The sequence below is a fragment of the Cupressus sempervirens genome, chromosome 4 (genome assembly GCF_028749045.1).
Source record: "Cupressus sempervirens isolate cs-2001-9-10 chromosome 4, ASM2874904v1, whole genome shotgun sequence".
In the NCBI taxonomy this organism is placed as follows: domain Eukaryota; kingdom Viridiplantae; phylum Streptophyta; class Pinopsida; order Cupressales; family Cupressaceae; genus Cupressus; species Cupressus sempervirens.
The window spans coordinates 551,033,996-551,058,538 of record NC_143121.1 but is presented as its reverse complement, the minus strand read 5'-3'; the positions used below and the strand labels follow the sequence as shown (position 1 = coordinate 551,058,538).

Genomic DNA, 24,543 nt, shown 5'->3' with positions numbered 1-24,543 from the left:
TCCAAGCTATCGCTTGTTGAAACCAGGCTTCCTGATAACCTTCTTTTATGTCATGCATCCGCATCCAAACTTTCCCATGAACTTCCGTTCGAACCTCTCCAGATTCTCCTGCGCATGAAGACTTTAGCATCCGACCATATAGAGTTACTCCACCAACATATGCTCTTGCGTGAAACAATGCCATCATTAGATCCTTTGAGTGTCCCTCCCGTGTATGTCTTCGTCAACATGATGGCCTGGTTCAGACTGCTTGCTCCCCGGTAATTCTTTATCAACGGGAAGTATTTTTGTCTTCATTATCCAATACTTGCGACTTCAGTATCCTGGCGAATTTCTTTGATTTTCCTGTACATGCATTTTAGACTCCTCCCGTATGCATTTCTAAACCAAAAAGCATGCGCTCACATAGTCAACCCTTCATGGAAACTTCCTCCGTTAGCCAACATGGATTCTAGCATACCATATGTGCAAAAATTCCTTTATACTATGTCTTAGTAAACCTCCATGTCTACCTGGCTTCTTCTTGATTCAAGTACTTTACTCCCAGCATATGGTGTGGTGGATGTATAGTTGCAATACAGTATTACCTGTTTATTTGGTTTACTTCTAAATTTTCATTTAGCTGCAACTGGGACTCAACAAGGGGTAAAGCCTCCTCATTCCATCCAAGGAGTGCATCCACTGCATTAATGTGGATTATAATTCAAGTCTCTTCATGAAAAAGATCAAACCAGCTTTCTCGAAAGACCATTTCTGGTAAGTATGCAGAAGGAAATAATGCTGCTCTTTTTATTTTTACTATTATATTGTTCAGTTTTCATAAGTGAATATTTATTTAGATTTTGCAGTCCCAGACATCAGAATTCAGAATTCAGGCTTACACGCATTCATCATCTCCATACAATATTGTCAAGGATTTGCCTTTATAACTTTCCCATCTTGAAGAACTCTCTAACTGCAGTTTATATAAGATGATTTTGAATCTGCAGACATTAATTTCCATTTGTGCAAGCTCTGCCAAGTTTTCAAATTCTGAATCTGAATCTCATTGTCTTTTAAATTGTTTGAGCAGATTAGAATGACCTTCACAAAACATGTATTTGAAAATCTCCCTGTTCCCTGCTTTCATGCATAATTTCCTCATCCTTTTGGTGCGAATGCTATTCCATGAGCATATATCTGCCTTTTATTCTGATATAAGACAATATACTATTGGACATTTGCAATCAATAGTATATTATATTCATTCACTGTGAGAGATGCAAATACTTCATAACATCTTCAGATTCTTGGCATATAGTTGTAGCATTTCTTGTAAGTTCATTTCCTTCAGCAATGCTAGACATAGTGAAATATGAAGAATATTCCTTTTTCATGACATTTGGGAGTCTAAATATTGCAAAAATTTGGAGTTCCATCAGTGGCTCTTGCTGGGGACATATGCCCCTTGTGGGCATAGTGAGATTCCAGTTGTCTATGGAGAAGTTAACCTGCCAAACCAAATAAAGGAAATCATTTTGCATACTTGCACATAAAAATCTAGAAAATAAAATAAAAGAACTAAGCAAAAATAAAAATAAAGGCAGAGTATCTTCCCTTTCAAGCTTACTGAAAAAATGGTTTGAGATACTGTCCATGAACTGGAAAATTTTGTATACGACCCTTTGTATCCTGCAAAAAGTAAGATTGTTCACCTGCTTTATCAGAAATAACAAATGGTCCGAGCCATAAGGCTTTGAATTTGCCATGCTTACCTTTGTCCTGATCCCTAGCATTCCATTTTAGAACCCAATCTCCTGCCTTAAAAGATCGGTTAGAGGATTTTTTATCATGAAGAAACTTGACCTGCTGTTGCTTATTTATATTTTGCTCCTGTGCTACCCTTCTTACCTCATCCAGCTCAATCAAAGCATTTAACCTATTTTCCATAAAATTAACACCTTCTAATTGCTCTTTGGTAACAAATTTGTAAACAGGTAACAAGTTATTTAAGGGAAGCTTGGCCTCTTTGCCATATACTAAATTAAAAGGAGAGAAACCTGTTGATTTCTTTACCGTGACTCTGTCCGCCCACAATGCCAAATTTAGCTTTGAATCCTAGGCGCGTTTGTTATTATCTAGCATTCTTCTAATAATCTTCAGGATGTTCTTGTTGCTAGATTCCGCTTGTCCGTTACCTTGTGGGTGATATGGAGATGAATACGAAACTGCAATGCCATATTTCCTACAAAACTTAGCAAATTCGTTAGATCTAAAACATATTCCATTATCTGCTACGATTTTTTGCGGGACTCCAAATCTAGTCAAGATATTTTCCATAAGAAATTTAATAACCACTTTACTTGTTGACTGCCGTGTAGGTATAGCTTCCACCCATTTGGTAAAGTAATCGGTAGCTACTAAGATCTAGCTATATCCACCACTCGACTTTTCACTGATTTCTCCTATAAAATCAATCCCCCACATTTGGAATGGTTCTTCCCATAGATGGAAAACTCGCAGATTACTCGGCGAGTTTTAAACACTCGCCGAGTATTTAAGCTGGGCGAGTAAATCCCATAAAAACTCGCAGAAATAAAAACTCGGCTGTTGGGAAAAAAACTCGCCGATTACTCGGCAAGTTTTTACTAAAAACTCGGCTGCATTGTTTGATGCCAAGAACTATTTACTATTTTGCTTCCTGCCATGAGCATTCCGCATGAGAATGCAATTTTGTACGCACTGTGCATTTATATATATCTAAACTCTGCTTGTTTCTTTTGTATTCTCTTTAATTAACTTATTAGATGCATCTTCTCATTAAATTTTGCAAAATAAATGTATATTTAATTAAATTTCAACGGTTTTTTGAAGTTCCCGAGTTTTCTCGAGTTTTCTTTTAAAATCGCCGAGTTTTTCTCGATTAAACTTTTGGGGGGCTTGGCGAGTTTTCTAACTATGGTTCTTCTGCTTGCATTGTCCTTAATGGGAGAGCGCCATCATATTTTAATTTACCAGAGAATTTCTGAGAAGCTTCACATTTTCGAATATAGGCATGGCAATCCTTGAAAAGCTGAGGCCAATAGTACCCTGCTCGCAATATCTTATGTGCTGTAGTCCTTGCCGAGAAATGACCCCCACAAACCCCTTCATGCATTTCCTTGAGAATAACCTCTGATTGCGCAATATCCAAACAGAACAATAGAATCCCATCCTGGTTTTTCCAATACAAATCACCCTGAATTAAAACATATTTTGCAGCTTGTAACTTTATGGTCCTTTTTTTATTCTCATTTAAATTATCTCTACATTTAGTATGCTGCAAGTAATATACTATATCTGTGTACCAAGGGCATCTCCCAATACTAACTTTAGCATGTTCATCACTAATTTGGTTGACTTGCACGGCCTCCAAATTTGACTCCGCCATAAGCTTAGATAGACCCTGCCCTCTAACTAATTTAGTGATCTGAATATCTATTTTGAACTCTTGGATTTGATTTATCCAACGACATCGTCTTCCAGTGGTTTCAGATTGTCTAAATATGTCTTTAATGGCAGCATTTGGCACATAGGTGGTAATTTCAGCCCCTACTAGGTAAGGTCGAAAAGATTTAACTGCTTTAACCAAAGCATAAGCCTGCTTCTCATTTATATCATAATTCAATTTAGCGGCTTGTAAACTCTTGCCAAAAAATGCAATTGGTTGTTCATAGCCTTCATCGTTCTTTTGTAACATTACTGCGGCTATGGTATGGTAAGAGGCAAATGAAAATAACAGGAATGGCTTCTTAAAATTAGGAGATTTTAGAACCGGGGCTTCTTTGATAGCTTGCTTTATCTTAGAGAATGCCCCTACAGCCTCACTATCCCAAGCAATTTTCGCACCTTTCTTAAGCATCTTAGCAATAGGCTAACAATTTCAGCAAAATTGGAAACGAATCGTCTCACAAAATTGATTTGCCCAAAGAATGATTGGATTCCCTTAGTCGTTTTAGGTATTTGAATATTATCGATGGCTGCTACCTGTTCAGGATCAATTCTAACCCACTCCTTGGAGACAATATGACCTAACAATTTTCCTTCAGTTACCCCGAATTGACATTTTTTAGGGTTCAAAGAGATTCCAAATTCAAGGGCCCTTATGAAGATCTTTTCTAAATGCTTACAATGGTCTTTTGCTTTCTTTGAATAAGCAGTAAGGTCATCTTGGTAGACAACCATGATCAAGTCAATCAATCCATCGAAAGCAACATCCATTGCCCTTTGAAAGGTAGCCCCTGCATTTGTTAACCCAAAAGGCATCCTAGCATAGACATAGGTACCCCAAGGTGTGGTAAAAGCAGTCTTATATTGTTCGGATTCTTTCACTTTGACTTGATTATAACCTGAGAATCCGTCCATCATAGATAGTAATTCATTACCGGTTACCTTTTGTAATAAACTCTCCATGTTAGGTAATGCATAATTGTCCTTAAGAGAAGATATATTCAAATTTCTAAAATCTATACATAACTGCATATCTCCATTCTTCTTTCTCACTGGGACCAAATTCAAAACCCATGTAGAATGTCTTATAGGTTTTATAATTCCGGCGTCTCTTAATTTGATGAGTTCATCTTTCATTTTTGGAGCTAATGTTGGGTTTATAGGACGCTGTCTTTGTCTAAATGGTTTGGCCTCTGGATTCAAAGGTATTTTATGCTGAAACAAATCTTCCCTATACGCTTTAAGCTCATCATAACTCCAAGTGAAGACGTGTCTATATTTCCTTAATAAAGCAATTAGGTCAGCCCTCATTTTTGATGACAATTTCTTCTCTATGTAAACCCTTTTGGGAGAACTTTCACTTCCCAAATTTATTTCCTCAATTTCATTTTGGATCTTGGTAGATTTGCTATTTTTTGGACTTTCCTTTTCGTCAAAGATTTGTTCTAAAGCAACTAGACCTTTTGGTATTTTATTAGTTTTTAATTGCATTATTTCCTTTCCAAACAATGTTTCCTTACCGTCTTCTTCTTCTATGTACCCATGCCATCCTGGCAAGTCAAAAATTTAATGATATCATTATCGTCCTCAAAAACTTGCCAGTTTTGAACATTGTCTGGTATAGAAGGTCTATTTTTCACTTCAACCTGAATAACTTCATCAAATGGGATATCCATTTGCCTAATAGCTAGATTAGCCATTATATCAGCTAGGTAATTGTTTGATCTATCGACCCATTTGATCGAAAAGGCATCAAAGAATTCTATCAAATCCCATACATAGTTTCGATATTGTTTTAATCTTGGGTTCCTAGTTGAAAATTTATGCCTAATTTGTGAAACAATTAAATCTGAATCTCCTAAAACAGCGAGCATTTTAATCCTATACGCTTTTGCAATATCAAGACCAATGATTAACGCCTCATATTCAGCAATATTATTAGTGCATTCAAAATTTAGTAAGAAAGAAAATTTAAAAGTTTTACCTGACGGTGAAACAAAGATAATGCCAGCCTCATTTCCTTGCTGCATGCGCCATCAAAAAACATTTGCCAAATATCATTACAATTTTCTTTTAAATAAATTGAAATTGGATCAACAATCTTAGAAGTAGGTTTGGTTATGCTTACTTGGAAGTTGTCCATGTCTGAATGGCAAAAATTAACCTCGGGATCCGAAATGTAATCTTCAACCAAATAGTATGACTGAGGTTCCCTTTCAATTTGTATTTCCTTGCCTCCCACAGGAATAGTAGCATAAGACATATCTAACTACACATGACCTCCAACCAAATTTGACCATTGCCTAGATAACAACATACCATAACTTGCTGATATTTCAATTACTGTAATGTCAGTTCTGTATGATATATGCGGAAATGATGGAAAACAAAATTCTACATTTTTAATTATTCCAACAACAGGGACAGATTTGTTATCCATTGCATAACATTTTCCAAAAGGAGTATCAACTTTAAGTCCTATTTCTTTCATTACATTAGCAGACATAATATTGACTGCTGCGCCAGAATCAATCATACAATTTTTTACCAATTTATTGTTTATCAACAATGTTAAATAGAATGGATCTACTTGATTTGTCTTCTTATTTAATGTTGTTCCTAGATATACAATAGGTGTTTCTTCATTATTTTTAACATCGTCCTTATTGTTGATATCCTACACACTAGACAATATCTTCACAGTTTCCTGCCTGTAATAAGAAAATTTCATCATATCCATTAGAGGCATAGTAATCTTTAACTGAGATAAAGCATGACTCATAAAACTATGACAATCAGATGTTTTCTTACCATTGGTTTGCACAACTGGTTGCTTGGTAATTTTATAATTTGATTACCTTCCTTTTGTTTGGTTTGAGCTTGATTTTCAGGCTTGTTAGATGCTTCAATCTGCTGCTGATTTCTTACAAATATACCAGCAGGAGTCCCTTGATTAGCATTATTATCTCTATTCCTTCTTTGATATGTATGATTAGCATGCTCAACTGTTGCAATAGTATAGGCTCTTCTTTCTTCTGGCGTTAATCTATGAAAGGTAGGATTGTCTTCCTCATCTGAAAAGACTTGTTGAGTACATTGCTGCTGGTTAGAACTCCTGTAATAATAATCAGCATTTTGATCTTCATCCCCAGAGTCATCCTCATCCCTTCCCCATATTGGTTCAGATGATATTGTGTTGACTACAGGTTGTTCCTCATTTTGATTTCTTTCTTCAAAAATAGCTTGTGCAACAATACAATGATTAGGATCGTGGGGCAGCCTGCACGCATCACACCATGGGCCATCATCAACAATATTCACTTTCTTCAAAGGATCAGGTGTATCTTTAGCATGAGTTGGTCTCTCCGGTTTTCCATCCTTCCAGTTTGTGTTATAAGGCATATCATGTAATCTTACTCTATCATTTCTATTAAAGGGTGGCCTCTCACTTCTACCTTGTTTGACTTTTATCTCTTTTAGCATATCCATTATATCTTTCAATTCGTCCCTTTTAGGATTTCTTGGATTATACAGTTTTGGATCATCCCTCTTATTAACTCTTCCTGCTGCCATCCTATCATTTTCAATAGTCATGGCAACTTTGAAAGCTTGGGGCAGTGAAGAAGGTCTATGAGATCTTATTTCATAGTGAGATTTGCTATCAAAGGCACTTAAAATAAAAATCAATCAAGAATGAATCCACCGGCCTAGTTTCTCTTGGAATTCTGTTGAGGACTTTATTAAACCTTTTGTTGAACTTTGATACTGACTCATTTGAGTTCTTTTTAATGCTAGTTAATTCATGTGACGCGAAAGACGTATCAGTGTGATCCCCGAATTGCTCAATAAATTGATTTGCGAAATTACACCAGCCAGAAATTGATCTATGTGGCAAACTTCTATACCATTCCGCAGCGTCATTAGTTAATGATTGAACAAATAATTTCATGAACACATCTTCATGTTCTTCTTCAAAATCTTCAATCACATTTTTTAGGTTGATAACATGTCTTTCAGCTAATTCAGTTCCATTTCTTGAGAATTTTGGGATGGCATTCCTCAAATCATTTGAAATAGGATTCAGATATCCTTGAATCCCATTGAAATCCAGCTGCCTATAGCGTTCAATTGCCATAGGTTGCCGCATCACTTGGTTTCTATTGCCTTGATTGTGAGCCACATATCCTTGAAGGTTTCGATTATTGTTATTCTGATTTGCCCCATAAGGCTGTCTAGTATTCCCACTATTTTGCTGAATTCCTCTATTATTTTGTCCATTGTTCCATGCTCGCTGATTATTATATCTATTAAAATTATTATCTTGATTTCTCTCTTTTCTATTCGCTGATTATTCCGCACTCTAGGACCGAAGGTAATAGTGCCACTAGCACTAGCACTAGCACTAGGATGAAGGGGAGGCCTAATTGAGCCCTTTCCCACATAGCATGCAGATGCGGATTTAGATGCAAGTGTATGGGAGCCAATAGCATTTAACTCTTTCAATTGCCTCTTAGTTAATTTTTTTTGTTCGCGTTTCTAATTGGGCATAACAAAAATATTTGCCTTGACAGTTTTTTTTAACATATCTCAGTGTCATGGCCAGGTGTGGAAGCAATATGATATTTGAGTTTGTTGATGCCACCAAAATTGATTTCTTTTAAAAAAAAAAAAAATTATTTGATTTTTTTGTTTGTATGAAAAATCCTTGTTATATTTCTATGCCTCGTCCTTTTGAGGCATTGTGAAAAATGAATATTATTAAAATATTAAGGCTGCTGCGATAAGAAAAAATTAAACAGCTATAAAATATAAACTAATTGAAAAATCCTGCTAACCCTACATTTTTTTGAGGAAAAAAAAAGTAAATACATGTTTACAAATTTTCTCTAAAAAATTGCAGGGTTTGCACTCTGCTAATATTCTACTTCTCTCATTGAAGTATTCAATTAAATTAAAAACATTCAAGATTTAGAAAGTTAACCTAAAAAATTTAACAGCAATTGAAAAATCCATTAATATACCAAAAAAATCCAAGAAAATCTACAAAGTTTAACACTTACCTTTTTCAAATGATTTGAGAAATCTTGTTATGGACTCCTTGATGCTATCAATGCAAGCGTATGAGCTCCCTAAAGTGATTTTTGGTCTCCTTGATGCTCTTGTTTCTTGCTGGTTGCAAACCTATGATCTTTTATTTTCCTTCCTCTCTCGCACTTCTCCTTTCTTGTCACAACTAGCAATTAGAAAATCTTTTAGGGTCAAATGAAAAAGAAATACAAATAAAAGGTGGCAAAAATAATTTATTTGTAATGTTTAATGCATGCCAAATTTCTTGTTTTGGCATAAATTGCTGACTCACTAAGTTATGCCCAAAACTTGTCGAGGTGAGTTGCTGAGTCAACAAAACTCAGCCAACTTGGTTCAACTTGCCAATTCAACAAACCCGTTTGACCCACGACAAGTTCGGGATCTCCACATAAAACTCTACAAATGATGAAATCTTCAACGAAACAATATACTAACAGTGTACCAACAATATGTAACACTTCAAATGATGAAATCTTCGACAATCACTTCAGCAACATCATATCAGCAATGTATGACCCTCCAAATGACAAATATTCAACAAATGATTTTAGCCACACACTAGCAGCAACATGCAAACTTGAAATTATCTTCAAATCTTTAACAAATTAGCATATTTATAATTCTTGGACGGAATCATAGAGAATGGGAAACAAAGTTTTTGTCCTTGATCCAATATGATGAATTTCAAGAAGGGTTCTCCTCTAGAATTCAATCATGCCAATGGTTTTTGACGTTTGTCCTTGGATCTTAGATTGAACAACTACTCAAATATGAAAGTAGCATGTGTTGAACAGGCCGAATAATTGAGAGGTGGGTGAATCAGGTATTCCCACACAAATTATAAAGCTTCTTCTTTGCAAGCTCTCTCTCCCTCGAGGTAGATTTTGGATCAGCTTATCACTTCCCTTTTCTTGCCGATGTCCCTTGCCTAGAGTTGGAAGTGATGACTTCACCTTCCCACCTCCAGCCACACCAGGCATCTGAGGCCTTGCAGTGGGTACACACGACGGCGTCACTCTACTTCTAGTGGTATTTTGTGGCGGTCCATGATCTCTTTAGGGTCCCTCCTTGCCTTGGACCCTATCCTTTGGTGCTGGATTTTTTCCCGCTTAGGAAGTATCCTTAGTCCTTTTGGGTGGCCTGTTGTTTTACTTTTTGTTTCTTCTCGGACACCGTTTGGTGCTCCTGCTGGTGGTTGTTGCCCTTGTTATATGCTTTTAGTCCCTTAGACCCTTTTGTGGTATCTTGTTTGACATTAATAAATTTGTCTTGTTTTATCTTATCTTTTATCAATGTTGGTAAACAACATCAACAACTTTTGATCCATTGGTTAAGCACATCAAACATTCATAGAAAATTTGAACATGGAAAGTCACAAAAACACCAACACATAGAACATCAAGATTTACGTGAAAACCAAAACTGGCTAAATCTGTAGAGAAGCTAATTCTCATGAAATGAACACCTATTAGAGTGACACATGTTAAGGTGATGTTTACAAGAGGCTCCCTGCCGGCAGTGCTCACTACAATTTGGGTTACTGTAGGTAGGCTCATTGCCAATATTGCTAACTACCTAGAAATATAATGAAGGCTCGCTGCCAATACAATTAGGCTTATAGCCAGAATATAAGTAATGAAATTTGAATATACTACTGAAAACAGTCAATGATAGTCCACAATTCAGTTTGTGATTGCTTGTGCCAACTCCCTATTACTATCAAAACAGATTTGCACTTACATTGAATATACCTTGCATACATGCATCTTGTATACTCTCCAACTGAAATCTTCACTCTTCTTATACTGCTTGTTGCCCTCGAATTCGTCGGCTAGAATAGATTTTAAAATAGGTCACATTGAGACATTTTTATGTTGGGGAAGGAATGAAACGTGGACCACCTCAGCCAAAACAACGCGGCTCGACAAAAAAAATGCGCAACACCGTCACGAAGAACTCTGATGCCAATGGTCATGATGAACACGTTATGCAGTAGCTACTGGGACTGAAACATAAATAACATGCTTCACTTTGGATCAACCAAAAATATGATCCGCCATTGTTGCATGCATAGATCCGCCAGCGTTAGGTAGTTCTACCACCAAGACATAGAAGTTTAAAGCATTAGAGTGCATCAATTAGTGAACACGTCAACCGATACCCAAGCTATTAGTGCCCATCCATTGGTAGACATTGACCAATTCACAAGATCTATTAGTGCACCTCAACCGATACAAAGCTGGCACACCAAGAGTTTGGAACAGTGTTTAACATCAATGACAACCATGAATGACAACAACATGGATAGCATCAACCTCACCTTCTAGTAGTATGCAATTGATAGCTTAAATGATTCTCAAATGAAGATAGGTGCCTCCTTGATATATCATTTCAAATTGGGCCCTTCGATTTGAAATTCCCATCTAAATATTTAGTGGCCAAACTACTTTTAATTTAATCTATTAATTATTATTATTATTTTTTGAAAATGACTTTTTATTTACATATTTCTGCAATTTTATGTGTTGTCCACAAGATTTTCATTTAAATCTGGATATTTATATTCAACATTGCAGCCAAGTACGGATGTTGAATCTTCAATCTTTCAAGATGGTTTGACATATAGCAGATGCCAAACAGATCTACTTGTGTTAAAGTTCAAAATTTATTAAGGAATGCTTAGGCTTTAAGGAACTGCCACCAAATAGCAAGTAAATGCTTCTCTTCCAAATTTCGGCACCAGACTTCATACCCTTCCACCAGCGGGCAGGCAACACACCACCGAGCTACAAAGTTCGGCCAACAAACAATACACCGGTGGCTCTCTTGTTTTTACATCCCCAGCCTAAGTCTTTTATAGACTGTTGGAGACTGTCCCACAACGAATGTGGGACTAATATTAGTCCCCATCGCCAGATTTTAAATCTGCGGCACCCCCTGTTCAGTTCTTACGGCCCTCGAGGATATTTTGGCTGATAAAGTTGTCGGCTGCCCTGAATCAATCTCGAAGAACGAATACCCTGTCTTCTGGTATGCACAGCCCAAAGCCACCGTGAAACGGGATCCCAGTGACCATAAAACTTACCTCCGGCACGCTCTGGTGTTTTCGGTATTGGCAATAAAAATTGGCGACAGTTTTTTTGTTCAGAAGCTCCTGCCACCTTTCTATCTCCAGTGCCACACATTGCTTTTGTAGTTTGCACATGGCCCCTACACGACAAGTTCTCTGTTGGCCACGTGTTCCACCCACGCAGACCCTCAAGCACGCAGCCCTTCCAACAATTGCCATGTGTACTCTGTGACATGTCATCCTCAACAGCGAACTGTACCCAATTTGCCACGTCAGCAGGCCCAGTGTTCGACATGTTAGCAACATGTACACTACCACCTTGACACCTGCTGTACCCACGCACAGTGTACGGCCTTTTGCCACGTGTCTTGTCCGTACAGTATGGTACACCTTGTTAGCTGCCACGTCACCTTGGGGCGCTGATTTTTTGCTGACATTAGCATTTCATGGGGAAAAATTTGATGGCTGTTTGACCTTCATTCACAGGCAATTTTGAACTGTTGCAACGGCCATTTGACTGTCAAATTTAAGCACGCAGTTTTCCTACTAGACCCCTCTCCAGATTGCTTTTTGATTTGGCAACCTGATTTTGCGAGCCCATAACTTAGCCATTCAGACTTTAATTCAGGTGCAATTTTTTTTGAAATTGGGTAGAATTTCTTGAGCTTTCTAGTGGTGGTGTTCTTTTCTAGTTTTGGTGCAAGGATTTTGCAAAAATTGCATTTTTGGGCAACTGTACCTGCTTAATCCTGCAGTTTGCAACTTCAAATGCTCCCTATGAGCTCATCTGGTCACCTTTTCAATTTTCATTTTTTTTGAAAGTGCGTTATTTTTTGTGTACTTTCCAGATCTGCGGTTAGATTCTAGGGTTGTGTGGACAAAATTCTCACTTTCAAAACTAGGGCTTTTTCTGCATTGTAAAGCTTTGATTACTTTTCAGAATTGTTGTACATCTGAGCTACAATGCTGAGTGATAGATTTAGGCCTCAAAAGATAGTTGTAAAAGAAAAATCAAAAAGTCCACTTTGTTCATTTTGACAAGTGGCCCATTGTACATGCACTACTTATAAAGTGCCAAAAGCATATTTTTTCGGGGGGTCTTTTGATTGAGTGAAAAGGGGGCATGTGTACCGTGTTCTTGTGTCTCTCTTTTGTGCTCTTTTCATTTTTTGCATCATGGGTTCATTTAAATGTCCACCTCTAACTTCATGCAATTATTCTACATGGAAAGATATTGCATGGAGTAGATTAATGGAAAAAGGTTACAGTCTTTATGTTGATGCTACAATTACCAAACCTGCTAATGCTAAAGAACTCATTGAATGGAAAAAACAAGACCAACAGGCTTTAGGAATTATCAAGAATTGTGTTCATAGAGATCTCTTCTTCTACATTGCCAGTTTCACGGAATCCAAACCATCTTGGGACAAACTTGAATCATTGTATGGTAAGGTGGATGAGGAAAAGGGATTTCAGATTGAAGATGATCTACTTGTCTTGGATCTAAAGAACTTTGACACAATTCAAGATTACATCAACAAAGCCAATGAGTATAGGGCACTTCTTAAAGATTGTGGAAATCCCATGAAGGATGAAAAGTTGATTCATCACATCGTGAAAAGGCTACCTTTAGAGTATGCTTCCTTTGTTTCGAGTTTTAATACTCACAGTTTGACCATGGGAACTGCTTACCAGAAGCCTACATTTGATGCATTTGCAAAGATGTTGATTATTGAACAATCTCACTTGATGGATTTGGGACTTCTCATGACATCAAAGACCAAAGCCTTGGTGGCTAGTAATGAGCACCAATCAAGTCAAAGAGGGAAAAGTTCTAGCAACAAGAAGAAGAAGCAGTGGAAGCAGAAATCACAATCCGAGACACAACAATCCTCCTCACAGCAAGACAATTCTTCTTCCAACAAGAAGGGAAGTAATGAAAAGGACAAACTTTTTTGTGCATATTGCAAAAAGCCAAATCATGACGAGCATCATTGCAAGACTAAAAGAATCAATGAGTTGGAAAATCTACTTAGGAAGAACAAGATTCAAGTGCCAAGTACTTCCAAGGATTCAACTCCAACCTCTTTAAACGGAAAAGGGCAAGCACTTATGGAAAACACAAGTTCTCTGGAATGGATACTTGACTCAGGTGCCTCCTATCATATGGGTTCTTCAAAGGGAGACTTTTCTTCATTGAAGTAGTCACAGGTACCGCACATCTTCATGGGAGTTGATACTAAAATGGAAGTTGAAGGGAAAGGACATGTGGAAATGGAAAATGGGGAATTCAAAGATGTTCTCTATGTTCCAAACCTAAGTTCTAATCTCCTCTGAATTTACCGAATCACTCACCTCGGAGAATGACATAGAGTTGAGTTCCTTCCTGATTCAGTACAGGTGCACAGTCTAAAAGATGACTCATTGGTTGTAGTGGGGAAAGTGAATCATGACAAAAGGTTGTACTCTTTCTCCCATTTTGTGCCCAAGTCTCCTTCAAAGGCCTTGTTATCTCAATCAAATTCAACAATCAAATTATGGCATGAGCGGTTTGGTCATCTTGCCTTTCGCTATCTTCAACAACTTTGGTCAAACAAAATGGTCAAAGGTCTACCCCAAATCAACTTTTCCACAGGTGAATGTTCAATAGGTTTAGTGGATATGCATCCAGAGGGGAAGTTACAGAAAGGGAAGTCTTCAAGAGCATCGGTTGTTCTACAGATGGTTCACATGGTTTCAGTAGGATCTTTTGCAGTAACATCAGTCAGCCAAGGCCGCTATATCCTTACTTTTGTTGATGACTTTTCACGATTCACATGGGTCTTCTTCCTTCATCATAAGAGTGAAGTGGTTCATAAGCTTCAAGCCTTCAAGACTCATGTTGAACACAAATCAAGGAAAGCCATCAAGGTTCTACGTGTGGACAATGAGAACAAATATGTGGACAAAAGACTTAGAGACTTTTGCAGACTTGAGGGAATTGATCTTCAGAATCCACTAGCATTCAGTCCGCACAAGACAGATGTTGCAGCTATGAGGATTAGAACTCTCAAATCCATGGCAAGTTGCATGATAAACGCCAAGTCTCTTGATCCTAAACTTGAAGTTGAAGCAATGAGTAGCGCCACTCACATTCTTAACAGGTCTCCTCATCCAGCCTTAGATGGCAGGACTCCTTTTGAGGCATGTTGCGGCAGAAAACCTATTGTGACACACTTCAGAGTCTTCGTTTGTCTTGCATGGGCAAAGATATCTTCCAGGGGATGCAAGGCACAGTCACCTTGGCCTTGTACTTTCATTGGTTAGGAAGATGGTGTGAAGGCATACAGACTATTGGATCCAGAGACCCATGAGATCTTTGTGGAGAAGGATGTACACTTTGAGGAAAGTTCACCAAGCTTGTCCTCTAATCCTCTCCGCACATCATATCGTGTGGAAACTGATAGTGACACTAGCGATAGTGCTTCAACAGATTTAGACAAGTGGGGTTCTATCGATAGTTGCAGTGAGAGGTCACTACATCAGTCCAATCCACATGCATATATTGCCACAGTGATAGGTCCAGCATAGTAGGGTACATCCAGTCTTCCAAGGCCAGCATTAATGATAGATTTGGGAGACTATTAATGATCTGCCTCTTCTTCTTGATGTAGCAACACCTTCTTTAGTTGTCACGAGGGCTCCATCCGACCCTCTTGTTCATTCTCTACATGATCGATCGTTACAGGTTGAAGTGATTGTGGATACTTATGATCAGCAGTTGCAGAGGGGTTCGTCATCAACTAAGGAGACAAATAGTTCTTTGAGATAGGTTCTTCAACCAGTTGAGCAGGTTTTCAGAGACATCACTTACCTATGGGATTCTTTCCACGCACAGCAGAAGTGTCTCATTTGTACCCATAGCCTTGTTTCTACCCATGGCATTGTTTCTTCCTAAGGGGAGGAATACCTCTGTAGTCTTGGATCAGCTTCTTCATCAGAGCAGTCACTGGCAGACATTCTTCTTTAGGGGGGGGAGCCTATTCTGTCTCTCTTCCTCTTCTCATTTTTCTCTTATGTATATACTAGATGTATATCGTAATGCGGGGGTCTTGATTACTCCATCCATCCATACATCGTATGTGTGTTTCATCTCTCTTTTTGGGAAAGGGTTTTTCCCATGAGGTTTTCCCTCCTCTGCTTTATGAGAGATTGCATATCATTATGTACATGGGTACCTAACATGGCCTAGTAGCCGGGACCCATCATGCACTTCATCCTAGTTTTCGTAAGCTTAAGGGCATTCCCCTAAGTTGCACTTAAGAGGGGGTGTTGGTGTAAATAAGTATTTACTATTTACACTTTACTTAAGTTTACTTAGGTTAATGCATTATTTTATTATATTGCATTATTTTATTATTTATTTAGGTGAGACACTTAGGAGTTTGTGTACTCTCATGAGTTGTCATATTGACAACATAGAAGTACACAACTCTAATCAGCACATGGTGTCTACAACACTAGAGTTTGCATCATTCACTGAGTTGTCATGTAGACAACATAGTTATTCACACTCCCTTTTTAGCACATGTTGCCTACAACATAAATTTGCACCATTGTAGGCTTGTCCTCTCATCGTCGCACTTACTTCTGTGCTTAATGGAGGATAACCCATATCTGGTGGACATGCGCCTGGTTGTATGACTTATCATGTTGCTGACTTCTATGCATTCTAGAAGCTTTCTAGAGGCCTTTATATATAGGCACTCCTAGTGTACTTTAATATGGCATATTGAATGAATATATCGTCATTCTACTCATACTCTCTCTTTTTGGTCTACAGTTGTGTTTGTGTTTGAGTTCTTAGTTCTTGGGTGAATTTTACCTTAAGGCAAATTCTTATAGTTACACTAAAAAACATTCTGCATATGGGAGCATTCTTGTATCGATCCATTTCTTGCACACAGTTTTTTTGTCAGTTGTGGGATTTAGCACTTAATTCTGACATGAGATGAACACATAATGGTTGATGAATTCAGGAGAGCTTAGCCGATTTTGGAGTAGCCTGCTACCTAAAACTTGAGATATGTTGCAGCTGATAACTATATCTGACTGGATAACTACTTGAGGGCAGCAAACCACTGCAGAGAAACTGATTTCAATAAAAACGTCTGAACTATATTTTACAGATGTTTTCAGAGAGTCAGTCACTTGCCTGAACCATTGTCAAATTTTAAAAAGATAAAAAAAGTGCACAGGTAGAGTACCTTACCTTGTTGATTAGTTTCAATGGGCCCACAGAAACTCCATGTTGAATCCTTCCTGTTGCTGCACTCTCAAATGAACCGGCTGCAGTCTGAAAACAAAGTTACAGATGCAGTCAAGCAAAATACACCCTTGCTGCATGTTGACTGAAATGTGGCTTTCAACCACATCAAAAGAAAACACAAAATTCATTTAATACTGAGATGAAATCGTGATTAAACCCTACCGAAGAGGAAAATGTGTTGGCAGGTGAAAATCATGTTGAGAATTGGTCAAACCTGTGTTCACATTGAGAATTGGTCTAACCTATGTGTAATGATTTAATGGTGATTTTATTGCGATTAATCTGTAAAGAATGGGTCAAACTTGTGTCAACAAGTTATTGGAAAATTACAATTTTATGTTGAGAAGAATCGGGACCATTGGCGATTTTGGAAAATGTCGTGCTTTCCCTAATGTATGCTTCTTTTGACTTTTTTATTTTATATCTTTGTACCATGCTTTCCAAACAAGCCATAAAAGAACACATAACACCTTATGCATGCTATCAGATTTCATGGTCTTGTGGCAATTTTTTGGTACAAGTTACTGTGCCGATTTCAAACACCAATGGAACCCTCTTAAATTTTAGCAATAGCTACATTTGAGAGGAGCAGGATACTTTTAAACACTTCCACCCAAAGTGTAGATGATACTCAAAAGGACATGACAGTGTTGAACCCAGTAACTTTCTTGCGAGGCTGTTCCAAGCAGGCACTCTTAGATATACTTAATTGTTTTCAAACTTGGGAAGAACCTTTCCATTAATCTGTCGATGGTATGTTTCAATGAATATCTTGCACTGCCTACACGGATCTCATATAATATGAGAGTGGACAGTGTTTCTAGGTTTTCCTTACTATACTTAAGTACTTTAAAACTCGGGAAGAACCTTTCCATTAATCTGATGATGGTATGTTTCAATAAATATGTTGCACTGCCTCCATGGATCTCATGTAATATGAGAGGGGATGTTGTTTCTAGGTTTTCATTACAATAATATTATAATAGGCTGACTTGATGTTGTATTTGGACTGGAATTGAACTTTTAGGTCTTGAATTCAGTAAGCATTTTTTTTGATCTGCAGAATACATATGTCAATCTTCAGAATGGTTACGATTTTTCTCAATTTTATACTAAGTTTGGTTACTCGGATTACTAGAGAAGGTTGAGCATAGATAGGGCCACTTGGATCTCCTTGTCATCATTTGTGTTCAGCTCTTTCCAGGACCTAGTGTGTGTAATTCAATTGGCAATTTTAATATTATTCTAAGTTACTGGTTCAAATCCGGATGCAGATGCAGATATGAGAACCCAGTATGTGGATATGTGAATTTCATTTTGGAGGTTTTGGACGCATTTGGGTGTGTGTGTGTGTGTATCATTTGATAGAATGATACTTTAGTTTCAACAGCCAAGCTAAATGCATCAGTGCTTGTGACAACTACAGCTTTGACTATTGTTAATAACTCTCCATAACTATGTTACCAAATTCTTTCCTGGCAACCCTAAAGTCTGGTCCTTATCATATTCTTACAAAAGTCTGCTGCAGGCCTTCTGTTAGATGAAGCCAACACAAATTTTGCCATTTTTATGGCAAATCTGCAAATCTGCGGAAGGACCTAAATTTGGCCAAAAAATGGATTTTGTTTTTGACCCGTTTAAGTTTGTTTTGTCTATTTTAGTTCATCTAGCCCTCCAACCCTAAATAGACCACTAAAAAGGCCAAAAAGGTAAAACGTATGTCATTTCGGCTAAAGCATTAATATAAACGGTGGTGCATTTTGCTATGTTGCTTTATTTAGTATACTATCTGCATAGTGGTGTATAAATTTATTTGCTGCTGTATATACATATATTTTACATGTGTTTGTATGGATGGACCCTAAACAAATTTGAATCCCTCCCCCCCAAAAAATAGATAAATAAAATAATTGTATGAATTTTAAACCTGAATCTTGATCCTAAATCTGAACCGGCAACTTGGCTCTATAATAATATCATTATTGTGAATGATTTTCTACCAGAACTATGTTGCTATCAGAAATTATTTTCCAACATGTGTGACTGCTATGAATGATTTTCCACAGCTACATGCAACTAGTTCAACTGGTGTACTGCAGCTCTATGTAATTGTTGCAAATGAATTTCCACAAAAACTGATTAACTGGTGGAAGTTACTCCTTGCAGCAACTATGTAACTGCTGTTAATTCTTTAGCAACAACTATGTTGTGGAATGACTTCATGTAACAACTCTGTTGTTGCTATGAGACAGAGGATGTCATGGAACATCTTTCTGCAACAACTATTTTTGTCACCATAAAATTACTTCTGCAACACATCAAGGCCACTATAAAATAACTTCAGCAAAAACAATGTTGTTACTAGAGTACAATTTCTGGAACACTGCAAAGCTACTGCAGAACAAATTCTTCAGCAACAAGAGACTGTTGTATAACAACTTCCAACCCTAACCACATTTACACTGTCTGCATCCATCTTCCAACTTCCTACTGCCAACCTTAGCCACCTTTACACCTGCGGATGCACACAAATTTGCTTGACTGTGCATCCAGACCAGAGAGTTGTGTGAGTAGTCCAAGTCGCTGAGTTGAAAAGACCTTGCCGAGTTTTCCTGACTCGATCCAGGTCATGGAATATGATATATAATTTCACATGCACGTGCATGTGCACGAGCGCGCACACACAAAATTATCAAAGTACATAATTTCAAAGTTTTTTCTCATTTTTCAGTTTTAGATTTGCTATATGTTTGTATTTGTAATAATAATATATGATAAATGTTTAGATGCATCACAGAGAAGGCAGACTTTAAACATGAACAAGAAGATCATAAATCATATAAGAATGACATTTTGCAAATGATAAACTTCTGACTTGAACAGCAATAAAGTTTACTGTTAAGTTTCAAACTGATTACATATTGAATTAAGCTTGATAAACAACAAGCTGATACACAAACCAAAATAAAATAAAATTCAGAAATCTTAATCAACATCCTTAGCTATGATGCTCTCCACTGAGTACCCAGTACTTGGGGTATGAGTACCCGGTACTTGGGTACGTGGGTTTGCATACTAGGGGTGTGGGTGTGCGTACCCATGCAACCTAGTTTCAGCTTGAATTTTGATTGGGTGTTCCATTTTTTAGCTTTATTCATTTCTTTCATTTTTAACTTTCTTTCTCATTTTTTCTTTAATCGTGTTATGATTGACTTATTATTTTTGATTTAGAGATATGCCATTTATTATCTTTCTTCTGTTTCTACATTTGCTGGTTTTTTATTTCTTTACTGAGTTGGTCTCTCTACCTTTGCCTGTCTTTTTTGGATTGCTCCATGCTTGAGTTAATGTATACATTGTAAATACTAGTTGAATTTGCAACCTAGTGTATTGCAATGTCCAAAGAATTTTACATGTTCCTGTTTACCACTTTTAAAATCAACCCTGTATTTTATGCTAATGCTTGCTGATATGAATATGCAGTCTCTAATGAATCTTATGTTGTGTTGAAGAATGCTGATGTTTATTATTTTTATTATTCTTTACTGCTAATGTGAGTTCTGTATGTAGGTCATGTTTTACTCCCTTGCTGTCATTACATATGGCACTGCAGTTCCATCTGGGCAATTTGTTCCAGGGATAATGATAGGATCCACTTATGGACGACTTGTAGGGATGTTTGTTGTCAGCTTTTATAAAAAGCTCAATGTCGATGAAGGAACGTAAGTTTCTGTTTAATTATCTTTCCTTTTATCTAAGCAAAATTATCACATTTATGGGAAATTGTCGTGGAACTGTTACAAAGACACTGCTTGAGTTATATCTACTGTATTGATTATTGGCTTTTATTTCAGCAGAGATGATATAGACTTAAAACTGACCTTTATGATATAAACTATACAAGTAGAATGCCGAGTAGAGCATGTAGAAGATATAGCCTTTGTACTATTGCACCAATTTGAAAGAAATGTAGAACTCTTTCGTAACTTAGCATTAGTAATAGTGTAAAATACTAAATTGAAGCCAGACAATATGATTGTTCGAATTGGTCTATGTTTACCATATATGATTTCAAACATGTTAATGTATTTGGAGAGTTTCTTTCCAGGTATGCATTACTTGGAGCTGCATCTTTTCTTGGAGGTTCTATGAGAATGACTGTATCTCTTTGTGTCATAATGGTTGAGATTACAAACAATCTTAAGCTTTTACCCTTGATCATGCTAGTTCTTCTCATATCTAAGGTCTGTTTTTATTAGTAACATGATGGTATTTGAGCAGATAGCTTTTAGCTTTCACGTATCATCCAGTCAAATTACAAGGATTGATATATTCGTTAGCACAGGCTGTTGGTGATGTTTTTAATGAGGGGTTTTATGAAGAGCAAGCTCGTCTGAGAGGAATTCCACTCCTTGAATCGAGACCTAAACCATACATGCGCAAAATGACTGCAAAAGAAGTGTGCGGAAATCAAAAGGTTTTGCATGTTGCTTTATGTTATTCAGTTTGTAATAAGTACAGAAAACCACAGCATGGAGATTGATCAAAGATTCAAATGTCCCTTTTGAAGGTCCAATTCTTCCCACGTGTTGTTAAAGTTGTAGATGTTGTGACAATGTTACAAAGCAATAATCACAATGGACTTCCTGTAAGTTTATCAAATTGTTCTGTTCTAGTGATACGCTTTGGTTCTTTCTTAGGATTCCCTTGAGCTTATTTTATGATATATCATCTGCTTATTTTGTGATATTAATATATCATCTGTTATACTTCTAGGTGATTGATCGTCGACAAAATGGGGAAACAGCTGTCCTTGGACTCATCCTGCGAAGGTATGAGATGCTCTTATCTGCAGTAGTCTTTGTTCTTTTAAAATGGAACTGGATATCATCATGTATATGTTGTCATCTCTAAGACTGAACTACAATTTTCTGAGCCTTTAATTTTGCCCTGTTCATTTTACTATTCTATAAGGCAGTCATTTGTTGGTGCTTCTACAATCCAAAGCAGATTTTCAGCATATTCCTCTCCCCAGTGGCATAAGGGGATCGCTTCAATCAAGGTCTCTTTTTTTGTTCTGTTGTGGAATTTTAGAAGATTTTGTTGTATATTACATTGAAATTGTTAGTCAATAAATTTTTCAATTTGACACTTGGACCTATAACCACACAGACACAGTGTTACTGATTTTGGGAAACCTGCATCAACTAAAGGTTTGAGGATAGAGGATATTCATCTCACTCATGATGAAATGGAAATGTATATAGATCTTGAACCATTTGTAAATCCCTCACCTTATATTGTACCAGAAGACATGTCTTTGACCAAGGTAAATGTTTCCACACTTCAGACATGTTTCAATATTTGGAAACATTTTTCATATTTTACTGGCTCATGTCTTGGAATCATAGGAAATGTTTAACAAAAGTGTTCCAAGGTAAATTAGATTTTTGAAAGTGTGTAAGTTGGAGCATATGTTTCTGTGTCATTAGGTATACAATCTTTTCCGACAGCTTGGATTAAGGCACATTTTTGTCGTTCCACGTCCGTCTCGGGTTATTGGTGTCATAACTCGAAAAGATTTGTTGCTAGAGGTATGATGCAAGTCTCATTTTGCTTTCTGTACTGTTTTGTAATCAAAATCTAAAATCAGGGAAAGCAATATCTTCTGCTTCAGGCAAGCTCTGTTTTCATATTCTGTCAGTGTTTTTTGCATGCATTAACCGTTTAAATTTGGAAAGTGTAGGAAAATGAAGACAATGATGCTATGGAGCTCTCTGCAGTTAGTGTAAGGTCTTGACTCTTTGATGCAGCCATACCTCTGTAATAGACTAGTATTCGATAATTGTGTTTTGACTTCCAGAAACCTAGAAAATAACTAGTTCAAACTTAAATATACTGTAGGCTGCTAGTTATCCAGTGTTTCGTGCCAAATAAATTATTTGAATTCCCAAGGTGTGCCTTCAAATTAAGTTTTAGATACATAATGGAGTAATTTCTTTGTTCATTTAGTGAGTGTTTCAGGTTTCCTTTTCCTTTTTAATTGGACTAGCGATGTGTGGTTTGAAATAATGTGATGAGTTGAGGAATTGCACAAGCATATTTCAGTGTTTACTAGAGCATAGATGTTTTTGATTAAGAAAAATAGGTTTTACAGGGATCCTGAAACCTGAGAGTTTTTACATAATATCTGAAAAAATAATTTTATATAAAGACCAGACCCTATGCAACTGCCTATAAAAAGCCATAACAAAAGACAGGCCCGCAGCCAGGAAACAAAACCCAGATACTCTAAACTTAAGATAGGACGAAGCGAAAAAAAGAGCTCTAGCAATTATTTCTCACTATTTGGATCCTGCAAATTTTTTGCTTCCTCGTTGGTGCTCTGGATCTCCACGCCCACACATTCCTGGTTCGGGTCGTTAGTTCGTTCCACCTGGCCCCTAGTCTCTTTCATTTCTCCCTCGGTTTGCCTGAGGTCCATGCTGGCCTTTTCTTCCTTTTCCCCACCGATTCTTGCATTTTTCAGCGATTCGCCCAGACTATTGATGTTCTCATTTAGAATGTTTAGAGTAGCAATCACCTGATTAGCCAGGTTTTGGTTCGATATCTCCATCCTTTGCACCCTTTTCCATGTGTCATTATTGCAGGAGCCTTTGGTAAAGTTATGGCCCCGTTTCCCTGTCCTGCCCGAAACCTACTTGATATGAAAGTGGGCCACTATAAAAATTAAGTTATATTGTTGGGTTAGTGGTGATATTTTGATATTTGTTTCATAGATCTTGACAGTTTGGCCTTTACAAATTTAAAGTAAATTAAGTAATTCTATAATTTACTTTGCAAATTAGCTAGAATTGTAGAATTTAACTAGTAACTACTCACTACTAATGTTTTAGGCTTATAGAGTTACACACACGATTCAAAATTATACCCTAAATTCTACAATCTACAGTTGGAATATAGTGATTTGTAAACCATTTAGTCCTTGGGATCTTACCCAGAAATGCCCATTTTATTTATATCAAAATATTTCCATACAACCCTGTTCAAAGTGCAGGCACAGGGAAAAAAGAACGGGGTAAAGAAAACCCTTGGTATAGCCCGAGACTAAAGCCTTGTATACATACATTTGCTCTAAATGGGACTTGAAGAGGGCATCCCCTCTTTTACAAGAAATATTAGGGGACATACCCCCTATTGCAATGAATTTCATGAGAATGAGAATGGTTCGTTAAAGGTTATTTATTAATGATATTTACTTTTTAAAGAGATCCAATGCAATGCTGAAGTGACACCTTGATGGTAACCCTCTATTTGCCTTCAATCCACTTGCCACAACAAAGAGCAACTACCATGCCAAAATAACATTGAATAGGGTTAGAGTATAATAAACCTGAACACTAGCTATAATTTTTATAGGAGTATATACCATTCATTGACTTCACCTAAATTTGATTGATATAAAAGCCCTTAAATAACTAAATGTTCCAGGAAAATCATAATAGAGAGCATTGTTTATCATTATACTTGGCAACGACTCAAAAAAAACTTCCAATAAAACCATCCATGATTTCATATAGTCAACATAGTTATTTAAAATTTTCTTTGC

General features: G+C 37.1%; 1 protein-coding gene across 11 annotated transcripts in view; it reads left to right on the top strand.

Annotated features, from left to right (window-relative positions):
- The window catches only part of CLC-D (chloride channel D), a 192,593-nt gene that overhangs the window by 162,750 nt on the left and 5,300 nt on the right, over positions 1 to 24,543 (top strand). For 3 of the 11 annotated variants that reach the window (XR_016363930.1, XR_016363929.1, XM_089825895.1), the window contains exons 15-23: positions 20,505 to 20,656; positions 21,043 to 21,178; positions 21,280 to 21,411; positions 21,505 to 21,582; positions 21,711 to 21,766; positions 21,913 to 21,996; positions 22,107 to 22,263; positions 22,427 to 22,528; positions 22,681 to 22,722. Coding sequence is in view for 4 of the 11 variants with exons in the window: in XM_089825895.1 (XP_089682021.1) it covers positions 20,505 to 20,656; positions 21,043 to 21,178; positions 21,280 to 21,411; positions 21,505 to 21,582; positions 21,711 to 21,766; positions 21,913 to 21,996; positions 22,107 to 22,263; positions 22,427 to 22,528; positions 22,681 to 22,722 (939 nt within the window). In the remaining 7 variants the exon portion in view is untranslated. Of the gene's footprint in view, positions 1 to 20,504; positions 20,657 to 21,042; positions 21,179 to 21,279; positions 21,412 to 21,504; positions 21,583 to 21,710; positions 21,767 to 21,908; positions 21,997 to 22,106; positions 22,264 to 22,426; positions 22,529 to 22,680; positions 22,728 to 24,543 lie in introns of all 11 variants that reach the window. The other 8 variants (XM_089825894.1, XM_089825893.1, XM_089825892.1 and 5 more) reach the window with 5 other exon arrangements.